This window comes from Oryzias melastigma, linkage group LG22 (genome assembly GCF_002922805.2).
Source record: "Oryzias melastigma strain HK-1 linkage group LG22, ASM292280v2, whole genome shotgun sequence".
NCBI classification, from domain to species: domain Eukaryota; kingdom Metazoa; phylum Chordata; class Actinopteri; order Beloniformes; family Adrianichthyidae; genus Oryzias; species Oryzias melastigma.
The window spans coordinates 26,603,296-26,628,031 of record NC_050533.1 but is presented as its reverse complement, the minus strand read 5'-3'; the positions used below and the strand labels follow the sequence as shown (position 1 = coordinate 26,628,031).

General features: G+C 41.0%; 1 protein-coding gene across 2 annotated transcripts in view; it reads right to left on the bottom strand.

The window, feature by feature from the left end:
- LOC112146988 (protein jagged-2) overlaps positions 1 to 24,736 on the bottom strand; it is a 79,530-nt gene that overhangs the window by 40,864 nt on the left and 13,930 nt on the right. For both annotated transcript variants that reach the window (XM_024273100.2, XM_024273108.2), the window contains exon 3: positions 15,936 to 15,993. In XM_024273100.2, coding sequence (XP_024128868.1) covers positions 15,936 to 15,993 — 58 coding nt within the window. The remainder of the gene's footprint in view (positions 1 to 15,935; positions 15,994 to 24,736) is intronic.

Below are 24,736 nucleotides of genomic sequence, written 5' to 3'. Positions count from 1 at the left end.
GCAGTCAATTGTTACAGAGTTCCAACCTTCATGTGACCTTCAGATCAGTCTGAGTACACAGAGAGCTTCATGGAATGGGTTTCCATGGCAGCAGCTGCATCAAGACACACATCATCAAGTGCAATGCAAAACCTTTGATGCAGTGGTGGAAAGAACACCATCACTGGACTCTAGAGCAGTGGAGACGCCTTCTCTGGAGGGAGGAGTCACACTTTTCCATCTGGAAAGCTGATGGACCAGTCTGGGTTTGGAGGTTGCAGGAGAACGGGACAATTCAGACTGAATTGTTTTTAGTGTGAAATTTGGTGGAGGAGGAATTATGGTGTGGGCTTATTTTTCAGACCCCTCCGTTCCAGCGTAAGGAACTCTGAAGGGTTCAGGACATCAAAACATTCTGGATAATTCCATGCTCCCAATCTTCTGGGAACAGTTTGGACTGGCCCTCCCTCTTAAAACATGACTGTTGAGGGAGGAGAGTCCATAAAGACACAGAGGACAGAGTCTGACCTGGACTGGCCTACACAGAGTCCAGACCTGAACCCCATAGAACACCTTTGGATGAATTAGAGCGACTTCATATTGAGCTCTGTGGGTCAGGAATGTGATGTCACTTCAGAACATATGTGAGTCTAGGCAGGTGAGCCAAAGCTGGTAAATGTGTCAAATACCATACAAACTAAGCCCCCCCACAATCCCCATCTTAAGTTACTACAATGATACTGGTGCTGACCCAGTAGGAGACAGGGAAGGGAGACATGGAGAGTGCCTTTAAGTTTGCTATCTGGAATGGAAGCCCCAATACAAAGTAAATCTGGAAGAAAATACATCATGCTATTCTGTTTTTAAAAAGTGGTTAGAAATTGAACTGCTGCCATCGGGCAGACGCTACAGACAATCCAACACAAGGACTAACAGATTCAAAAACAGTTTTCATCCAACTGCAATCACCATCCTAAATGCATCTATGAAATCAAATGTACTTTAATGACAGAGAACGTGTGTGGTTGAAGGGCTGTTTGTGTGATCGTCTGTAGGTATGCTAATGTTTTGATGACTTATTTATTACTCATTTTATTTCTGCTTTTTATTACTGTTTTTGTATTATGACTATTTATATACTTATTCTATCTTACTCTTATTTTTTATTTGTATTTCTGTTTTATTTTTTATTCTTAAACTATTTTAATTTTATTCCTTAGGAAAAGTATTAATGACGCACTGATTAGTGAGCACTTTTAAATTCCAATGTACATGTGACAATGACTAAATAAATCTATTCTATTCAAAATGAAACCCACTGAGAGTACTGCTGCTGCAGTTTAAGCAGCCTGGTTGATCCAATCGTGACCTTCACCTCACCCTGTCATTGGACTGTTTAGTGTTGTGTTTTGTTTGGTTGTTGTTCTCCTGACCTACAGAATGAGCTTGTCTTAAAAGCTCTTATACCAGAAAGTTTCAGAATTGAAAAAAAACTTCACAGAGAAGAGGTGAAAGATCTTTATTTGGTAATGCTTTATAATAAGATTTTTTTTTTACTTACTAGTTTGAAAACTTCTTGATTAAACCAACAAATCTAAAGAATTGTAGTGATTTTCAAGGCGAAATCTAATAAAATCTTATCTAGTTTTTCACATTCAAATCTTAAATGCACACTTGGTATTGATATTTATACAGTAGTACACAAGGTATTGAGTTAAATCTACTTTTTTACCATCCACACTGTCTACAGTTTCAGTAAAATATATTTAGAGCTCCTTGTTCATTTATCTGAGGGACATAATTTCTTAAGTTTGAGTTTTTAGGCTGAGAATCCGCTTTCACACCATTTTGATGAAATGAATCTCACTGTGAATTAACACACAGCCACAGATTTCAGTCCTGCACCCACCACTCTGAACACCCAGACACTCACTTCTGTTCATGTCCAGCAGTTAGATATAAAAATATAGACCAATCACAAGCTTCCTGTGGAGTGAAGGAGACATGCATAGAGAGGCTGTTGTTACTAGGAAGAGCAGAGCAGAGAGAACCCCCTCAAACTAGCTCATGTAAACAACAGGAGGCATCAGAATTTTGATCACATCAAAGACGATGCTTCTTGTTAACAAAGGGATTTTTCAGTTCAGACTTCAGGCAGTGCTCAGACTGCCTTCACTTATGTTTGTTTGGTTGAGATGGCTTGTTGCTTGTTGTGCTGCTCATATTTGACATGAAACCAAAGTTTATTTCTGTCTTTACCTTCTCTAAGATGAAGCTGTTGCCTAAAAATGAATGGCTGCATTGAATGGATTGCATTACACATGGTAAGAAACAACATTATTAAAATAAAAGCAGCGTTGCATGGCCTGTGGGCGCTACCTGCCCGTGCCCCCCCCGTCTCTATGCCACCCACTTTTGACAAGACCTCACTTGCTTAGCAGTTGCCAGCATCAGTCCTTAAATTCTGCCTCTGTCATCATGCTGGTTGGAAGTGCATGTGACAAATTGATGTAAATGGTGGCTTTTCTGTTGGTTTGATCTCCTTAGCAACCACTTTTTTTTGGTCGCCTCGGGACACCAGACAAATTGATGTGAGTTTCAGAAGAATCGGCAAAACTAAACTTTCTAGCAACAGAGGTTATTTTCTTAACCACGCCCACATTCCTGATATGTTCATATCCTGTTATTATTTGTTGACTTTTCGGCACATTCCATCGGGGGTCACCACAGCAAAGCAGCAATCCCTGTCTTTCACAGACTGGCTGGCAGAGTTTTACGCCGGATGCCCTTCCCTTCCTGATATAACTGTATTTTCAAGGCACAGGGAGAAACAGATAGGCAGCAGTCTGAACGGCCTCATCAAACGGGCTCATTACACCAGCCCCACACCTAGCCAACTGAGCCATCCATTGGCCTTGTGCTACGTTATATCCTATGTTTATGAAACGTTTCCTTTTCCCAAATCTCACACTTTGCCACAAAAGGCCACTAAGCTGTAGGTGGTGTGGCCATCCCATAATCGGTCATCATCTGCAATTTTCGCAACATTCATTTTTTTTTTTTTTTTTTCAGTTTTGCCCCCCATGATGTCATTTTTTTATTTTGAGGTGGGGTCGTTCACTGCCCCCCAAATTTTTTTCGCCGTGTACACTAGGTGTGTGCAAATTCTGGAGAGTTTTCAAACATGGCAGGAGCAACATTTTTGCTCAAAGGCACAGATGTTTATCCATCTGCAAAAATAATTTGGTTCTTGCAGTCAGTGACTGCTGCAGGCCATAAATAAGTCAATCGGTTGTTGCAAGTCTGCTTTGATTCTAGGATATTTGCATCGAAGGGTGTTTTCAGACTGGACACAATTGGCCTGTGTAAAGTGAACCAGAGTTTGCTTCCCTTGTTAATGTGGAACAAAGTTTCAGTCTGAATACGCACAAACAAATCAAATCCTGGTCCCAGACGCATTAGGAATGAGGCGGTGAGCCATGGACAAATAGAAAGCCTTGATTGCTGTGTTAGCAGAAAGGAAATGATTGGTCCATTTGATTACTTGTTAGAGGGTTACTTTTCACACATATCACTGGCTTTTCTGTGTCTCGTTTTGTTGCACATGCTGCCGACTTCTGTGACATCATCCTAACAGTTCCTTAACAGAATTCTCTTAAAAACAATGTCATAAAACCACAACGATGAGACACGGAAACTCATTCAAATGTCTTTGGATGAATTCATGCTCAATAAAACAACTTTTAACGTGATCCACATTGATTCTACCAACAGTCTACACGTCACAAACTCTTATTAGCGTGTGTACCTGCAGCCGTAGCGTCTCCAGTAACCGTCATGCAGGATTCCTCCGCGGTACTAAAACTGCAGTAAAACGTGTTGAACCTGGGCTTCATACAGATGCTCAAAATCCATCAGCAAAATAAAAAGCTTGAATAAGGGAAAATCCTGAGAAGGATTTGCAAACTGCAGCATCAAAGCAGATCTTTTTCATCTTTACAAGTTTGGGCTGAAACTGAAATCTCCAGTAGACAGCAGTCTGAATATAGACCAACCCCAATCTTCAGAACTAGGTGGTAATTGAACACACAATCTTCCGATCATTAGTCAACCGCCCTTCCGCTGCACCATGGCCACCCGTATATAGATAGATGGACTTGATCCAAAATGGCGGACTTTCCCAGTTGGGTTCATTCAGATTAGTCTCATTTGGTTTGCTTAAAGTGAACTAGAGTTCGTTTTCCCCTGATGACCCAGAACACATTTTCAGTCTGAAATGACCCAAGTGGACTCTTGTCCGGGATTAGGAGCTGCTCTCTGACCCATCTTTCGAGGTGGTCTTGGTTCATTTCCACTTGGACTGAGCTCCAGTTTGCGCCGAGATTCCTCAGTCTGAATGGGCTCCGTGCTCGGAGCAGAACAACGGGACCAAAGTGGCCCCCACCCTCGTAATTGCTGGCCAATGACTGAGAAGATCTTTTTCCTTGTGGCTTTGTTTACAGGTTTTGGTTTGAAACAGAAATGTCCAGTAGATGGCAGTCTGAACACAAAACAGACTACAAAAAGTGGATCTGGTCCAGACCAGCAGACTTCTCCAGTCTGAATACACCTTAAGAGAGGGCAACAGCAACGGGCAAAATATTACTTCATCAGTAAGTGCACATTAATATGAAGTGTTGATGAAGCAATTGACATTTCTTATGTTTTCTTTGATCATCCCTTAAATACAGACTAATCATTTTTGGATCTGTGGTAAAAGAGTTCCCAGTGGTCCTTTATTCGTGATTATGCTGTTCTCTGTCAAAATCAACAGAGAAACTTACTGGCTGCTTTGCAGAAAAAAACTGGATCCCTTGAATTTGAACAACTTCTCAGTCTTAAACATTGTATTTTTGTTAGCTCTTAAGTTGTGAGACACAATGTTCAAAATAACAATAGTATACTCCATTCATCATCCAAACCTGCTTAGTCCTGTGCACAGAGTTCTTAGCCTATCGCAGGTACTGTAGCTGGTAATGGTGAGATAAACTTTGGACTGTTGGACTGTGCCTGAGTGTGTGAGGGCTGCACACACTCAGGAACATCTAGGGAAACATTTAGAGTCACCAATACACCCATGAAGCATGTTTTTGGAAGCCAGTGAAAACCCAGGCATGTGTGAGGAGAACAACTGCACACAGAGAGGACCCAGCTGGGATTTGGACCAGAGCCTTCTCACTGTGAGGTGAGAGTGCTAACCACTACACCACAGTGCAGACTCAAAGGGATCTCTACAGTTTAGAACCCTCGTCTTTAAAGCACAACAACCTGCTGAAAAGATTGTGTTCTGGTTTTCCTTTAGAAACATTTCAGATAGTCCTATAGAGTCCAGTTGTACTGAATTTGACACGGATCACCAGTGCCCTCTAAGCCTGCTTTCCTGGTGAGCAACATTAGGATTTCCTTTCTTCTCTCACAACAGCTGGCTTGTACGCAGCTGCTGCATTACAACAAGCAGTTTCACTACAAAACAGCTGCAAGCAAAAATTACAAAAAATAGCAGCAGGACAACTTATGTGCCATCTTTTGACTTACATTTGTCATGCTTTCTGATTCATTTTCTAGTTAGTGCGTTTTCATTCTTTATTTATTGTTTTAACTCTGAATTACCACCAATTTGACCGTAATCTGTTAATCTGTCCTGCTATGCACAGTTTTCTTCTTTACTCTCAGTCCTAGCAGAGTGTTGTGTGCCATTCTGAAACACACATCAGCTTTAGGTCACCTGATCTGTCCGTCGAACTTTTTCCAGAAATGAATTTGAGTGAATGGGCCTGCTGGCTTGATGGCGAGCCTGACTTGAGTTCTGTGGGTGGTTTACTAGTAAGACAGGCTATAATTTCTTACTGAAACTTTACATTGACTAAGTAAGAATGAAAGCACACAAATGTAAATGATGACGAGACTCTGGACGACACAACAGTTAGTCCTGTGCTAAACTATCTATTTGTGGTTTGAAGTAACCAACCAAATAAAGCTTTTTATATATTAAACCAATGGTATGGAGCTCTTTGTGTCATTGACTATCACAGGAGCCATTTAATGTTAGATGCCCACAATCTACGCGGTGCAGGAGTATGCATAAAAAAAAATTGTTTTTTTTTTCCTGACACGTGACCGAACAAGACTTAGGATGGCTGAGAGAAGCACCTCCGCGGATGTGCTCGTTGGATCAAAAAGCATGTCAGGTAGGGGTTTTAGGGAGCAGGATCACTTGTGCACATGACCTCAACCCTATTGAGAACCTTTGGAGCCAAATCTCTCTGAGGATGGGGGCAGTTCACATCCAAACAGCAGCTCTGAAGGATATTCTGACAGCCTGCAGAGATATTCAAGCAGAAACTCTCCAAAAACCCAATGGATGCAAGAATTGTGAAGCTGCTACAAAATAAGAGTCCTATGTTCAAATGGAACTTGACCTACGAAGATGTTTTTGATTGGAATAGCTTTAGATTTCAGTAAATAAGACCTCCTAATGCAGCAAATTCAACAAATGATAATTTTCACTTCTAGAATCTATAAATGTTGAGGAACTCTGTTGTGTTTAATAATGTGGAACATCTGAAGGGTTTTATTACTCTGGCTTCCTCCCCACAGTCTGAAATCATGTTTCTTTTGTTCATTTGTGAATCTAAGCTGACCCCAGGTGCATCTATGATTGTATGGCCCCACATCAAAGTGACAATCTATCCAGGGTTTGCCCCCCCCTCCTTTTCTCAACAGTAGCTGTGACAGGCTCCAGCAACCCCCTGACACCAACAGGAAATCGGCGGTTTCAGAAGTTGGATGGAGGGTTACAAACACTATGAGATTTGTGTGTTGAAGTTTTAAAGACATGTTTTATACAGACATTGAAACAAAACTTAGAGTCTCTTACATTTTAACATATATGTCAAGTAAATTGAGGGAGATCTTGTCTGAAGTGTTGTGAGTCTGAGCATTTCCAAGTTGTTAAATTTAGTTGACAAAAGTATTCACCTTTGTACATTTACATGCAAATGAACTTGAAGTCCCACTCTGATCATCTTTTGATCTATTTTTAAATTGTTCTGTGTGGTTGTTTAATTACCATTATGCAGTTTGTAGCCCAAATAAAAAAAAACCTGTTGTTTTCCAGGACATATTTTCTACACCATGGCAAGAGTTCATTAGAAATTCAGCTCTGAGTTGTGGACAGGACTGTTGGGTCTTTGTTTCTCCCCACTAGCTTACAGACCCCCACAACCTAACATTACTGGTGCAACAAAAATGGTGATCAATATTGGAGCTTTCCTATTCATCTGCAGGTGGATGCATCAGAATGGAGCGGAGCAGGGGGCTTGTGGCCTGCAGATTGTAGTTTATATGTCACAACTACAGGCTTTTTCCAACTGCATATTTTCATCATTTCCTTCCCCACAATTTGAATGAAGAAATACTCAGAAATAAAGTTTGCAATTTTAATCCTAATTTTCTTTATATATGTCCTCCATCATCAGAGAAATGCAACACGAACATGTTGAAACACCAGAACACCATTTTCATTAGAGTGCGTCTTATCCAGAGGGTTTGATATAATCTCCAGCTCTTTGGAGAAGGATTTCCTGTTTCGCCATAGTTCTGTTTTTCAGGGACAAATTTGAAAGGTCAAACACTGATGTGGCTCTGATTTATCATAGATAGGTTCCAATCAAGTTCTTCCACGCCAAACTCTCTCATTCCCGTCTTCATGGATGGACCTTCTTTGTGCAGCATGCGCAGACATGCTGGAACAAGAAGGGGGCTTCCCCAAACTGTTAGCACAAACCCGGGAGCATGGACCTGTCTACATAGAACCTGCATGCTAAAAAAGTCAGATTTTTTTAAAGAATAGAAGCTTAGCTATTGAAAAAGAATCTGAAATCATGAACCCTCCTCCTCCAAACTTCCTATTTGACATATTCAGGCTGTTGGTAAGCACCAAAGCATGTTCACCAGTGAAAGCAGGCTTTGCTTTTGAACTGTTATTCAGCAACATTTTAAAAAAGTATAAACCTGAAAAACAATTATATGATTAAACCAGTACACTGCCCCAATTGTTTGGTCATTTTAAACATGATTTTACTTTAGGATGGTTTAGATCCGGATTTAGAGAAAACCAAACTTTCTGTCACTAAGTAGCACGTCTGGCACCAGAATGCCTTCATAGTTCTGAGATTTCATTAAACCTGTCAGGTGAAGCACAGCCGACCCAGACCATGACCAAACCTCCACCATGTTTCATCTTCTCTACTCTTCTTTATAAATGGAGCTTGTACTGGACTCTTCTGTTACCATTCTCATCATGTCTCTTTAATCTATTAAAACATTGCTCCACTTTTTGACAGTAATTTGCACTTTTAACTTCTGAATAATGAAAGCAGTTTTGGTCAGGAACAGGAAGCTGCTTGGAAAGAATTTTAAAGCCTAAATCTTAAAAGGGATTCTCTTAGTTTAGTACACTCCATCCAAACACTTAAAAGCAAAGTGATGACTGTCACCACTTTAAAGTGCAGACTGACTGATTACCAGTTTGAAGACACCTGTGATGCTGATTAGAGGACACGCCCTGTTCAGTGGTCTCCAGCTCTGCTCCTCAAGAGTCACTTCCAACTATCAACTCAAACTGTATTGGTAGAGCACTTTCCTGATGTAACTCAAAGTACTCAACATAACAACTTTTTCCAACTTTAGAAGCCAAAATAAAGACAAAAAAAAGAAGAAAAATGATAAAATAGTTACAATGTCCTAATGTCCCAAACTTTACACACATTCACAAGCAGACACAACATTATAATGTATAAAACAGCTCATTAAATGGTAACTGGCGTATACTTGTATAGCGCTTTCTACCCTCCTTCAAAGACCCAAAGCTCTTCACAGTCACAGACCCATTCACACATTCACACACTGGTGGTGGCTCCGATGCCGAACACTGGCGCCAACCTTCCACCAGAGGCAATTTGGGGTTAGGTGTCTTGCCCAAGGACACTTCGACACATGGGCGGGCAAGGTGGGAGTTGAACCCCCGAGCTTCCGATCAGGAGTCAACCGCCCTACCACTGCACCACAGCCGGATTAAGACACTGTGAAGTCAAAATCCGGCTTGATACTTGAGTGGGAAAACCATATTCTTATTAATCATAATAATGTTTCCAGTTATCTTTTAATTATGGTTATGACGTTTTTAGCCAAAATCAAAAAGCCTTTGTCGTGTTTAAGACATATTTTATGCACAGCGGCAGTAGTTCAATAGAAATACTTTACTGGTTTCCGGTGGTACTTCTGACACAGAGTAACTCGCCCCCATCCCCATCACTCAGAACTCTGTTTGCACACTCGTGCACAAGTTTATAGCTTCAAGCTTACATTACTGGTGCAAAAATGACAACAGGTGATATTGGATCAGACTTTGGCAAGCCCAGTAGCTGCGTCATTAAAAGGTAACCAAACCCTAAATCATTTTTTTGTCTGTTGATCTCTATAAACGGGGCTTTAAAGGTGCGGTCTGTTGGTCAGTGACAATTTTTTTTTTTATTTAAATAAATTTGTTTAATTCTTGAAAACATAGTCCTACAGGTTGAATTGAGGTATTACATTTGAATTTCCTGATTGGTCAAGCCATGTAGGTTTCAGAAGTCTCATGTCATGATCTGCAGCTCCAGTAATGAGAACAGTCCTGTTCTAACCCCCACCCCTCTGACTGGATTTTCACATTTCGGCTGTGGGCGGAGTCAGCCTCCAACTTAAGTGTTTGGTTACCCTTTAATCTGAACATTTTCTGACAACCAGTTTTTGGATCCAACACAACTTGAATTAAGAAATGCTCAGAAACTCAGTTTTTATTGATTTTTTTGGATGGCTCAATGGGCTAAGTGTGTGACCTTCACACAGGAGACCTAGGTCCAATCTCCAGATTGTCCACTGATTGGGTCCTTAGGCAAGACCCTTGACGCTGCTGCCTGGGTTCCCCTGTGCCTTTCAAATACAGGATTGTGTTGGGAAGTGCATCCGGTATAAAAAAAAAAGACTCTACCCAATCACTGATGTGAAACAGGATGTGCTGTTTTGCTGCGGCGACCCCTAATGGGATAAGCCGAAAGGCGACCAAACAACAAAGAAACCTCTGAACAACACTTCATTGTTTATCTGACTGGTTGGTTTTTTAGTCACTTTTTACTTTTTCAAGTTATTTTCATGGCCATTTTGATTTTCACTTTTGTAAACTGATATTCACGAACCACCACTTTACCACAGTAACCAAACCATGAAAAAGCAAAGAGTGGTCTTATGGGGCATCCTTGATATTTTTATAGGTAGCATAGATTTTTTGGTTACTGCATCTTTCTAAGTGTAGAAAGGGGGTACGTTTCTGCTATAAGTCTGCTGTTAAGAGCCCAAATTTGCAACACAACAATAACCTGATTTAAGTCTGTAGGACCCAGCACGGTGAGTCTTTAGTGAATGATAGGGAGAGACAGCCCCCCATCCCGGCTCACAGTGCCAGACGTAGGCCTACAGGTGGTTGTGTGAGGAGTCTGGATGCCAGCCTGTCACAGCAGTGTCTAATGAAGCAGAGAGCAGCAGCCAGACAGCTGTAGGCTGCGATTTAGGAAGCAGACATCAGAGAGATGAGGGCTGGAGCTGAAAAAGGTCTGTGGTCTGTAATTAACAGCTCAAGGAGATAATACACTCTCAAAAGTTTAATCCAGAGAAGGGCTTGAACATCCCAGATGAGGGTTAGAGAGGGGAAGAAGAGGATTCAAAACAAAACCAACTCCTACAGATAAACAGATGGAATATAGTGCAATGACATGAAAGTGGCTTCAAATAATCATGATAACAAACTCAGAGATGCTAAGCTGCAGCAAGTACTGCTGCTGTTTGAAATAAAATTGGTTCAAAATCAATGAGGTAATGTTACTGTTCAAAGCTGGAGCCATTTGGTTTCTGTAGCATGGACACCAAGTGAACTTTGTGGATGCTGGAGAAGCCCTCTATTGTGGTGGACTATGCATCACATAGAATCCTATCAGGATGCCATGCACGCTCACACTGATTAAACCGGGTCATTTAGTGTCAGCTATATGCAAAAGTACAAGACACTGAAAATGTCAGAAGAAAATCTTTTCGCTTGCAGGCTTTATTGTGTCTTGCTGTAACACATGTTTGCTGTAACGCATGTTTATTGTTTGACTCGGAATTGGATCGGGCCCAAAAAAACCTGATCAGGACATCCCTACAAAATACAGTCTTTTCCTGTGTTTGAAGCATAAAAAGTTGTGATTAAAGATGTCTTTCTGGCCACGCATACTTTTTAACTATCTAAAACTACTTTTTTACAGTCACTGACATAAAAAGAAATGTTCAGGGCTTTGTGTAACGCCGGAGTCACACAGGACGCGATAGCGCCGCTTCGCGGCGCGGAGCGGAGAGCGCGCCGCTTCGCGGCGCTCTATTGGTCACACCAGACGCGATTTGTTTCCGCGACGGTCGGCAGGCGCTTCTGCTAGAGCTGTTGCTTTTTTGCCATCATGATCAATAACCAGGATATCTCCCAGTGTTTCTGCTAAAAGGAGATGGTCTCTGCCCCTGTCGACACAGACCCCGCCCCCCAACTCCGCAGTCGGCCCACTTCATTGATCGGCTTGTGCGCGCGTGTGCGTGTCTGTCTGTTCTGTTGTGTGTCTGTGTGCACGCACGCAGGTGTTTCCGTCGGTCAATTAATAAACTAAAAATATTACCAGATGTTTCTTCCAAGAAGAACCGCTCCTCTGCCTCTCTCTCGTTCAAACGCAGCCCCGTGCCCCGCTCCAGTGTGCCCCCACTGCCCCGTCTGCCCTGCCTTTTTTCCTCCCAGAACCCTGCAGACCAGCACACCCGCTCCGGAGATCTGTGGTGTCCGGGGTGGGGGCTCTCGCGCACGCGTGTCCGTGTGTTTTGATTGTATGCATATTTTCATCTCTACTGTCTGTTTAGACACAAAAACTTGATAACATTTGTCAATCGCGGCGTTTTATTGTGAAAAATTGGTTCTATTTTGAAAATAAACCGGATTTTCTCATGTATTTCGATGCAACTTCCTGCCAGTATTGACGCGGAGCGCTCGCGTCGCGCGGAAGAAATAGGCCAGACGCCGAAACGTTGCGCTGCACCGCGCGGACCCTCCGCGCCGCTGCGCGTCGCTCCGCGCTTGGTGTGACCGACGCAATAGGTTAAGATGGGCGCCGAATGGAAGCGCACGCCGCTCCGCGCCGCTGCGCGGCGCTATCGCGTCCTGTGTGACTCCGGCGTAAGCGTGTATGCTGATGTTGCCCAGGCGACCCAATCAGCTTTCTGGAAATGTGAGAAAAGTTTAGTGTTTGTCTTATTCATTTCCTCAATAAGACATTTTATTTCTAGACACACTGAGAAATAAAACCAGCGTAAAAGAAATCAGGACAGCAAGTATAAACTAGATCCAGCTCTGTGATTAAAACTCAGGTGCAGACATGTTAGGCCTGAGCTGACTGTAGATAAACTGCAGTTCAGTCCCTCTGTGATTTTAAAAAATAAAACAGACTCCGTTCAAAAACAGGTTTCTGTGTTAATGATATTTAGATCAATATCTAAGACAATCATACAAGTTTATTACACAGAAGCTGCACTGACTGAATGTCAAATTAGCACAACTTTTTAAGCCCAGTTTTGCTTTAGACTCTTAAGAACGGTCTAAATGACATGAAGTAAGCAGGTTGCTTTCAGCCTTCAGTTCCTTCACTGTAACCTGGCATGCACCATGAGAATTAGTTCAGCCATTCAAATAATTTCATTCAGGTGTTTCAGTCACTTTCATTGCCACAGGTGAATTAAATCATGCACCCACACACGCAGACTGCTCCTGCCAACATTTGAGAAAGAACAGGCCGCTCTCAGGAGCTCAATGAATTCCAGTAAAGTACTGTGATGAGATCCCACTTATCAACAAGCCCAAGCAGGACATTTCTGCACTAGCAAATATTTCACTGTCAAATTTTCGTTTTCTTTTAAAAAAGTCAAAGCTGTTGAAAACAACAGTGACTGTACCATAAACAAGCTGTCCAATGAGCTGACAGAATGGGATCAGTGGAAGCTAAAGTGTTAGCCACAACTACCCTTACAGGTGGATACAGGCTGTCTGTGGGTGAAAAATGGGCAAATCTGTGCGGGGCACAGAGGTGACCCGCAAGAAACTTTAAGGTCATAGACACCTTTGTTCATGCACATTTGTTTCTACAGGCATGCTGCAGGTTGTAGTGAGCACTGAGATAACACGTAAGTCAGGGTCTAGCAGGTGAGACACAGGCATGTCTTACCGATTTCTCCTGAATCCTGCACGCTATGCAGGGATCCTGTTAGTGCTGATCAAGGAAAACATGCATACCCATTGCATGCAACCTGACTGTTACCCTGGGCTCCCACGGCTAGTGTAAGCGCAAAATTAGAAATGGGAAAATTAGACAATCAGAGTAATTTGTGTGGACATCCTTTGGCAGGAGTGTCAAACTCAATCCCACACAGGGCCAAAATCCAAAACACACCTTAGGTCGTGGACCGAACAGGATAAACATTTATTGAACACTCTAAAACTACATTTTTAAAACTTTAAAACTGTAACTTTTTAACATAATTATGAACTAGATATACAGCATTACCTGCAATAATGCTAGTGTGAATGCTGTAAACTGAAACTGGCTGCTGAAGATGCTAGTGCTGATAGCTGAGGATGCTGAAATTGATAGCTAAAAATACTGAAGTTGATAGCTGAAAATGCTTAAGCTGAAAATGGTGAAACTGATAGCCAGATAAAATATAAGCCTAAAAAACTAAAAAAAAAAAAAAACATAGGTTCGCTAGCATGTAGCTGAAATATTTGACAGATTCTAAAACAGCCTAAAAATCTTAGTAAATGCCAAAAGTCCAAAAAACTAGCAGAATGTCAATTTTTAAACTTTAAAACTGCAACATTTTAACATAACTATGAATAATAAAAATGCAGGAATATTATTCCAGAATAAATCAACTTAAACCTTAAATAACTTTCAATATTTTACTCTACATAAAAATGTATTTTGTCAAAATGATACGAGTTACAAATGAGCACAAGATAACATCGGGTCATTAATAACAATAAAATAAAATGATCTGGAGGGCCGGATCCGGCCCCCGGGCCTCGACTTTGACACATGTCCTACGGCCATGTCACAGGCAGTTACATATTACGTGCACACGCCGTGCATGCAGCATTTGTGCACAGTCAGTAAGAAGCCAGCCATGACTAGAGTGTGGCGTATGAACATTGGATGACAGCGTCACCCGTATATCTTAAGTGTGTTTATAGGGATAACTTTCATTATCCTTGTAAATACTTCAGAATACTACACACATCAATGGTACGTTCCATTTCCATCACGTTCCTTAAGGTCCTTAAAGACACACCTGTCCTCCTCTTAAGATGCAGACACTCCTCTCTACAACCTCCTCCTACTTCCTCTCTATCTCCCATCAATCAACATTCTCTCTCCACGTCATCAGTACCTGTTTCTCATCCTCATCAGCCTCACCGTTTACATGTCCCATTTGGACTTTGCTCCTTGCAAAGTATTGCCTAGCGAACGTGTCAAAGTCAAGGCCCGGGGGCCGGATCTGGCCCACTGGACGATTAAATCCGGCCCTCCAGATTCCTTTAAATTTTTGTTATCTTATCTGTAACATATTGCAACACGTTCTCATTCCCAAGTCGTCACATATTAGCACATGGTTAAGAGCCCCTCGTTTTGGGAGTCCTCAACTCGTCGTTTTTTGACACGCTGGCTGTTCTAATTGAATCAGGGATCCCCAACCTCTGGGCTACAAACCAGTACTAGTCCGGTACTGGGACATGGACAATATGATAAGAAAATCAAATCTTATACGTTTTTATTGAAAATGATGTAGATCGTTTTCAAACTGTTTATTGAAGCTTTGACAAACTAAACATAGAGCCAAAAAATGCTGGAAATCCTTAATAGACTGAGTTTTCTAAACTTATACAAGCCTCTTTCAGCAGACATAACAGCTGATCATACACATGGGATTCTTTTCAGAAAGGAAATTTGGCAAAATTCTGTTTAGAAAAGTCGTCATTATTTGCTTTGTTTCTCCTGTTGATTTCCAAACCATTTGATTCTGGAGACTCTCCTGGCCTCCATCTTTTAAAGGTTACATCTTTTTTTGGGTTTTTTATTTTATTTCCTGTTTGAGCACGGTGGGCTTGATGGTGGGGGAGTGGTTAGCACTCTTACCTTCATGAAACCGCGGCTCGAGTTGGTCAGTTCTCCTCATGCATACGTGCTTGTTTTCTGGGCACTTCAGCCTCCTCCCACGCTTTAAAAACCGATATTGTCTCTTAGGTGTGAATATGAGTATGTTGTCCATCTCTCTGTGGCTCAGTGACAAACTATCTAGAGTGCCCCCACCTTTACCTCACAGTAGCTGGGATAGGCTCCAGCTTCCCATGACTGCACTGGACTAAGCGGGTTTGGAGGAGGAATCAATGATTGAGTTTGACAAAGCATGGACGTACACTTAAGTGTACACAACGGTTTCTCTTTTTACTAGAAACTTCTGTTTTGACCAATTTGAAATGTAGAATATTTCCATGTGGTTTTAAAGCTTTATGGTTTACGTCATTTGAAGCTGATGATTGGATCTAAACTGCATCATTGGTGTGTAGGTGCGTGTGTGGAAATGTGTGTCTGTAGGGGGGTGTTGGTGCACTGCTGAAAATGTTTTAGTCTAAGAGAAAATATGAATTCATTTCTTTGATTGTGGGATTTTTTTAAATATAAAATGTTTTTTTCTGATACAACCTCTGGCTTTCTACAGAACAGTTAGTCAGAGCATTGAGGGGGCAACCTTACCACTGCTGTGAGTGCTGTTGTCCCAGTCCCACGCCTCCACTATCACAGTGAACGCTCGCTGTAAAAAAGAAAAGGGGGGGTTATCACTCAGCACTTCAGAAACATGGCAACATGCACCCAGACACATACAGAAGATCAGCTCCATCTACATGCACAGATATGAGGACAATAGCACCACATTGAGTGAGCTGCCATCCCCTCATAAACACGTCAAAGCGTTTCCTAAAAACACTCCAGCTCAGCTCAGGCAGTGAATAATGGTGGGAAAATTGGTCTGGTTCCCACACTGCTGTTACTGATTAGCTACCATGAGCCTAAGGCTGGTTAACAGGTGCAGCCACTCAACTGTCAACGAGCAAAACATTCACCTGAAAACCTGCAACATGTGTTTGTGTTTTTAAGCCGACAGGTGGTTTCAGATCAGCCCTCCTAAATGTTTTCATATGATGCCAAATAAGACACATTCTACCATGACGCAACTAAAGCTGCAGTTTCACTCGTCTAAGTATCTCATCTTGGTACAGGCAGAACCTCTACATCTGAGTTTTCATCATTTTCAAAGAGTAACTTTTTATGTCAATGAAAGTCATGTGTTTTTATAAACTTTTTTTAAAATGTCCCCTCCACATTACAGAAGAAAATCAGTAAGATTACTTTGCAAAGTGCTTCATATTCATCAGCACTGGAAGACAAACAGATGTATACATGCTTAAAAGATTTGTCTTTAGAGCATGGTTTACTTTGAGAAATGGGCGTTCCATTTCCAATGTCCTTCAGAAGGACAGTGTTGCCCGGTGCAGCTTTGTTGCAAACTCCATTTAAAAGATCTGTCATGACCTGTCATCATTGTTTTCTAGATTTAGTCAAATGTGACACATTTTATCAAATGTTTGTGGATTAAATCATGTACTAACTTATTTCAAAGCTAAGTAAAGCTACATGTCCACCTTGACCTTGAAGACGTTTTCATATCCATGTTTAGCAAAACTATATAAACTTTTCAAATGAATAACTTAGGACACACGTAAAGCTGTGCATGTTACCAAACAAACTAAAGTATGGACTATGGTGACAGCAACAAACCAATATCAGGCCGTCTGTGACAGCACGAGGTCAAGAAGGCAGCTGTGAGTTCCCGTGAGCCAGAACCTGAGACTGTTAGGCAGGGGTGTCCAAAGTCAGTCCTCGAGGGCCAGTGTGCTACGTGTTTTATAACCAGTCTGCCATTAAAGCTCCTTTTTGGCTAAACACACCTGATCCAGGTAATCGACAGCAGACAAGGCGGGGTTTCTGGAAAACCAGCAGGAGGCCGGCCGTGGAGGGAGGCCTGGATTTGGACACCCCTGACTAGGGTGACTGAATGCTCCAACAAAGGCGACTTTAGAAGAGCAGGGAGATGGACAAACGATTGTCTGCTTTGTGTCTTCTTTTCTGTTGCATTATTCCAATGGTAGAATCGGATCCCAGTGTGAACAATATTAAAGGGTAAGTTGGATGCTGACTCCGCCCACAGTTGAAATGTGAAAATCCAGTCAGAGGGATGGGGCTGGGGAGCAAGACCCCCATCATTACTGGAGCTGCAGATCATGACGTGGGACTTGAATGGTTTGACCAATCACAAAATTAAACTGTAATACCTCGATTCAACCTGTAGGGGGCAGCGCACAGAGAGTTTCTGACTATATTTTCAAGAATTATACCGTACAAGTTTATTTTAATTTGTCAAAAATGTGTCGATAACCAACAGACAGCACTTTTAAAGCCCCATTTATAAAGGTCAAGAGATAAAAAAGTTGATTTAGGGTTTGGTTACTTTACAGCACAGCCCATCCAGCTCTCTCGTCAGTAACAATGCTGAGCTCAAATGCCTTTCACCACCTTTTATTATCTACTTTGACGGGAAGTTTCCAGATCAATGTGTCAACTTGACAGTTTCTAAACAGATAAATACATAAAACTGGTTTTATTATGATCTGCTTCTCATCTTTAGACATACCACTGGCCACTCTCTGCCCCCAATACTAAAACTATTGAGTTTGCCTTTAATGTTTGAATATTTCTGCACTCAGTTTAAAGCAGACTCCTTCAGAGACAGAAACTGAGTGAATCTGAGCTGAGTATATTGTATTCTGTAATCTGAATAACTGCTGCTTCCGACAGTAATCCATAGCGCAGGACAAAATAAAACTTCTCTGATACTTGTTTACTACATTAGAGTGGGAGGATAAATCCCTAGAGATGGAACATCTTATCTTCAAGAGAGTCTCCATTTCAAGAAATTATAATCACAAATGACAGAGCAGAAACCAGACAAAGCAGTACAAATAGAAACTGAATACAGTTAACACACACAAAGAAGCACAAGCTCTCAATATCACCCCTACCAAACATGACATTTCAGAAATTTAAAGTAAACATCCATCCATCCATCTCCTTGTCCACTTTTTCCCTTTCAGGGTCGCGGGGGTGCCGGAGCCCATCCCGGCTACTGAAGGGTGAAGGCGGGGTTCACCCTGGACAGGTCGCCAGTCTGCCTCAGGGCCTCAATCACACACATCCACTCTCACATTCACACCTAGGGGGAATTTAGAGTCACCAATTAACCTATGAAGCATGTTTTTGGACGGTGGGAGGAAGCCGGAGTCCCCGGTGAAAACCCACGCATGCACGGGGAGAACATGCAAACTCCACACAGAAAGGTATCAGCCGGGAGTCGAACCGGGGCCTTCTCGCTGTGAGGCAAGAGCGCTAACCACTGCGCCACCGTGCAGCCCTAAAGTAAACATATTTGTGAAAAAGTTGAATTGTAAAAGCTAAAAACACAGAAAATGTAAAGACATTAGGTAATTAACTAAATATTCTGTTAAAAACAAACACAACTGTGTTTGAATTGAGTTAAAAGAACTCTCTTAAACATTAACATTTACCGTCTGGTTAAAGGAAGGTTGTTCCAGTCATCAGGAGCTTCAACAAAAAAAGTATTTAATGTCTATAATACCTGCTTATTATGGGATAAGTTCTGTTGTGACCTGAAAGGCACGAGGTACCATTTCAAATAAAAAGGAAGGTTAAGATAAATGTGTTTGAAAATGAAACCAGTGAAACTGTCTTGTACCTGCTAGAGAAAGCCAGCCTATCATTCAAACAGTGTGCTGTGATGAGTCCTGCAGGGACAGTGGAGCACAAAGCGGCAGCGAATTGTAGATGACATCCAGGGAGTGTAAGCAGGCTGAAGAAGCGTTGAAGTAATGAAGAAATAAGCGACAAAGTCATTCTGAGGAACCGTCAGGCAAAACAAGATAAAACATTAGACAGCCAGAGTATGGGCATACAGCAACCTGCATGGAGCTGTAAAGAAAGTGTAAAAACTGATGTGTCACAGATACGCCTCAGATTTAAGAGCGCAGCAGGAAGCAGCAGAGCAGTTATGAGCCCAGTAAGCTACTATAACCCTTAAAGGAGAGAAAAAACTCACAATATCCAAATCAATCTCTCTCTCTGAGCTCTCTATAAATGTCACTGAGAGCAGCTCTGAGAAATGCTGCAGCTGCTGCTGTTTGCTGCATGTCAGTGCAAACTGTGAGTTACCGGATGACGGGGTGTGTTTGTGTGAACTGTGAGGGACAGCAGCGCCAGCTTTAAAGCCTCGAGTCCTTGACATCTGCATCACGCCAACTTCAGGAGTCAAACGTGGGCCTGTGCACATGTGTTAGTGCGGGGGGGGTTTGCTTAGAGATACTTGACACCTCTAAACCAATTTACAAGAGTCAGAGGGATTTGAGTTTTCATTAACTGAGGATAAATCCACTCGCCTCCTTCGTCTGTTTAATGAATACATTGCTGCTTTACACTGAGAGGAACAGAGGAACACACCTCCACCAGAACTGCACTGCTGGAGCCGCACGTTCTCCTCATCACACTCACTAATGAGACGTAGTGCTGCTGTCACGTGGGGTCTCCTTCTGGTGATTCAGGTCACCTTCACATGCTTTATGGATCATTAAACAGTGAAGCAGTCAATACCAGCAATCAGGCTCCAAATCATGGAAACAATTACAATGAGAACACAAAACTTTAAGACTAGTGATTCAACGTAAGAACTGAACTAAGAAAGTCCTATGAATGCCTTGGAATTAGAGGCATGCACTTGTGTGTACGTCAGTTAGCACATAAAACAGGGGCTCCCCTGATTAGTAATTAGTGTTTCTGTGCACCCCACAGACAGGAGCAAAATCAAATCTCAGGCAACATTACAAACTTAAAATAAATGAATGAAAAATTTAGTTAATTACACTCCATGTTTATATATTTAGCATCGGCCCTTATTCTACAGTTTTTGTGAAGTTCCAGGTCAAGGAGGTTAGTCATTTCAAGCTGTCACTCGGTAAACGGTGTCAAATACCTTTGACAGCTCAGGAGCCCAGAATTCCAGCTAAAAATCAGTCTGCTCCAGCTTGTGATCACTAATATACGAAACAAATCTTCTTCTTCTTATCGGACTAGTCAGTGTAGTAAAGTTGAACAATGTTGACACAACACAAAAAAAAAAAAAAATCTGTTTTTTTTAGAGCTGAGTATCGCTAATAATTTCCAGAAATGATTCAATTCAGTTAACAAGAGTCTGAATCGATTCAATTCAGATTTATTTCTATTCTTTTGATTCTTCAATTCAATTAAATGCTGAGTTTACACATTTATACACATTTGTTTAGAAATACATTAATAATCTACTGTATGATTTGAATATATTAATATTAATCTGATCCAGTTCACATACTGTAAATGTATCAGTGAAATAATGAGATTGTTAATATCATCCAGTGTTACATGGATTCTCTAAAGGAGAAGTTCTAACTAAAATGTTCAGATCATTAACATTGGAAACATTGTTCTGCTTCTCCTGGAGGACGTTTCAGTTTGGACACTAGGTGGTGATCATGCTATAGCAGTACAGATTATTCCAGAAGAAGAAGAAAGAATGAGGGAAAAAATGTTTTAGACCATAAATGGTTACTTTAAAAATGTTTCCTTAAAAGAGTTTGGAAAATTCGTATAAAGATGTTCATTTAGTCAGCAATATATGTTGAGGTCAACCGAGTGTTAGCATTAGCCATCTTATGGGAAATTCCATTAAACGTTAGCATCAAGCTAGCAGACATTAGCTTTATGTGCTGAATCAATCTTTATTTTTATGAATTGATGATTCATCTATTAAGCTTAAATTGATTAATCGATTTCATTAACCCAGCTCTACTTTTTTATATTTGAGGCAGTGAGGCCAAAACTCTCTTTAGTGAATAATAGTTCCTTGTTTCAGATGTTGACTTTATTTGGTTTAATCTTGTTTTAATACCAGAAACTAATGAAGGACAGAGGTTTCATGGTTCATTAAAGGTTTAATAAACTATCATCTTTATTGTCTTTATTTGTAGTTAGTTTGAAGCTAATGATGGTTAAGATGTGTGCTTTACATCCACTTTGCACATGACCCAATTAAACGACTAGTTGAAAAAAAATAATCAATGATTAGTCGACTATTAAACTAATCATTTGTGGCATTAAAAACACTATAATGCAAAAAGGGTATTTAAGGATTCACTAACTCTGTGTGTGCATGAGCTATAGTTATGTAATGAACTCATGGCCAGATCAAGGCTAATTATTTTAAATAGTATCTTTGTTTAAGGTACACATTGAGTATGTAATGAAATAAGATGAGTCAATTAAAATAGTAAAGTTTAACATCTCTTTAGTTGGATCGACATAAAAACTGTATTGCGTTTTTAAAAAAAGGTATAAAAGATTGATGTGACTTTGTTTTTAAACATTTGTACTAGATCTTCAGTATAATCTTTGTCTCTCTCAGTTCAGATTCACATGGGGAACAAAGACCTAATTAACAAGTTTTCCAGCGTTGTGATCAGTAAAAAAAAAAAACAGCTTCAACACCTGTCTTGTTACACCTGTTAGTCTATTGACATGAATAATGCATGTTGCTCCCACTAGAGAGAAGCCTGGATGGTTAATTTAGCACATTATTAACAGGACGAGCCCACCACCACTTCACTCAGCTTCTCTCTGAGGAGGCGTCGCTGTGCCAGTCGTTCTAAAGGAGACCTCTCTCAGATCGCTAATCTAATCAAAGCTAATCAGGTCTGTACTGAGAAATGACCTGATTTATTACTGACAAAAGTAAAAAGCTATTTATTTTGAGGTGAGAGAAGTACTGAGTGAATTAGTTATCTGTAAACTAACAGGGCACATACAGCCACATGAGCATGAGGTTGTTCAGTCCTTTTGCTCTTAAAGCAGTACAGCTTTCTTTGTTTTTTCTTAAAGAAGACAGATATATAATCTAAGGACAGCATTCTTTTTATCCTGGCAGCTTTATCAAACCTCTCAGATAAACTCCCTCCTCCACATTCAGAGAGAAGAGTCACAGACACCCGAGCAATTTTATTTGGTGGTGAAGAAATAGTAGGTATCTGTAGATGCTGGGATAATTATCTATGTTCAGTTTTATGATCTTAATATTATGTACAACACATCAGAGTTGTGGGTGGGACTGTTGGCGTGGACTAAGCCCGGCCCCTTCCCATCATCCATCTGTTTGCACTCTCTGCCACCAGCTTACACCCCCCCAAGCTAACATTACTGATGCGATGAAATTAGTGAGCAATTTTGGAGCGATCAGTCGCACAGTTTAGATCCAGATTCCAGCTCAGAGAAGGAGAACAGACATTCATGGATCTTTTATTTATAAGTGGATGCATCAGAATGGAGCAGAGCAGAGACGTTGCAGCCCGATGATTGTTGTGTTTTCAAGCAGAAAAAAAGATCCAGCGACTAATCGACTATTAAAATAGTCGAGGACTAATTTATTTATTGATTAGTTGTTACTTTATATTCGATTGAGTCAGAGTGCAGTAAACTTGAACAATGTTTGAGCATTCAGCACCAAAAAATTTACTTTTTTCATTATTTGAGTCAGTGAGACCAAAACTTTATCGTTAGTGAAAATAGTTCCTTGTTTCAGATGCTGACCTCATTAGAGAGATCAGGAATATACTTTCCATCGAACTCATTTTGACAGCTGACCTTTGAACTTATATACCCTTTATGTATAAAAATGATATTAAATCTTGCCTCAGAAGTCATCAAGGGGTGTTGCATCTGTCAAAATGAGTTTAAGGGATGGTGTAGGGTGAAAGGTCATCTGTCAAAATGAGTTTAAAGGATGATTCTGCTCTCCTGCTCTAACCCGAGTACCACTTCTGCATGTCACCAGTCTCCCCGATGCTAACCAGATTCATATCTGCAGTAGCCCTTCAACTGACATCTGTTCCTACTGGCCAGGCCAATTTTCCAGCGGCTCTAAGTTCACCCCAGTCCACAAGCTGTATTTGTCGTGAACTGAGCTAGTCTGATGTTGAAGTCCATAAACTGATAATATTTTGTATTTTTTTATTGACGTGTTAAATGTTTCTCCAAAGATTACAAAAGTCAGTTTCTAACTTGCTTTATAATATAAGCAATAAATCTATGTTGAGTCTTGTTGCAGTGCACTGAGTAACTCTCCTACAGCAACATTTACCAACATTCTGAGGAGCAGTGCTGGGCGCTCAAGTATACACCATTCACCATTCAAGCTTAGAAAATGTTCAAACCTTTTAAGTTTTTCCATGTTCAGCGTCCGTAAAGTGAGACAGCCTGTAAACAATCGACATCACTGCACAAAAACCATCAGAGGTATGAAAAAAGGTAGTTTAGTTTCGATTTATTTGAAAGTTCAGAATAGAAGGTAAAGAAACATTTTGGAAGGAAGGAAACCAACAAGCCCAAAAGACACTGCAGAGAATGACAGCCTTAAATATCCTCACAGAAACTCACCTAGAATCAACTGTTTCAAGCTATGAGGTGCACTGGGTTATAGGGCGCAATTACCAATCAATGCAGTCATATAATGAAATCCAATGATTGGTCAGAGGGATTGATGGGAAAAAAACTTCAAACACCCCGTTTGTTCACGCGTTTAAGAGAATTAGTCTAAACCCTGCTGTCTGAGCATCAGCCCCTCCCAACCCATGAAAACAACCAAGTCCTCACATCATCACAAAAGGGGGAACAGCCCCTTCCAGGGTAGGTGGAGCCTCAGAGATCGAGGAGTCCTACTTACAGGTAGAAAAAGAGCTCGCAAAAATGGGTCATAATTCTCATACACGTGGATATACATGACATGCTCCCTTTAAATCAAGGTGTAGATATAGCTCTGCCTAAAAACCTAAATTTGAAGAAATTCACCATATTTCACTGTAAAGCTACGCTTACATGGAAGCTTTTGTTAATGCCCTTAAATTTAAAGGTGAAATACCGTGATTTTCTTCAGCCTTTCAGAGTGAACTATATCCATGTAACTGATCATATATCACCTTTGGAACACTAAAAAAAGAGATTATTTATGAAATTACTTATTTTTGTTGACTCTTTTTTTATACCTGGAAGTAAAACGACTTGACCTCTGAGGCTCCGCCTTTTGCTTCTTCTCGGTCCCGCCCATGACATCATCCTAGTGCCAGCATCAGCATGCTTGTGCATGTCTGTTCATGCAAACAAAGATGGATATTCATATTGTGGAGTCTTACCCTCTTGACCCACAGTCCGATGCGGAACTTGAAGTACACAAGGAACCACAGTAGATTTTTGCTGGTATGACCCCTTTAAACTACTGTATTTTTCAGAGTATAAATCAAAGTTTATTTCATAGTTTAGCCAGCGGTGTGACTTGTTTTTTTTTTTTTTTT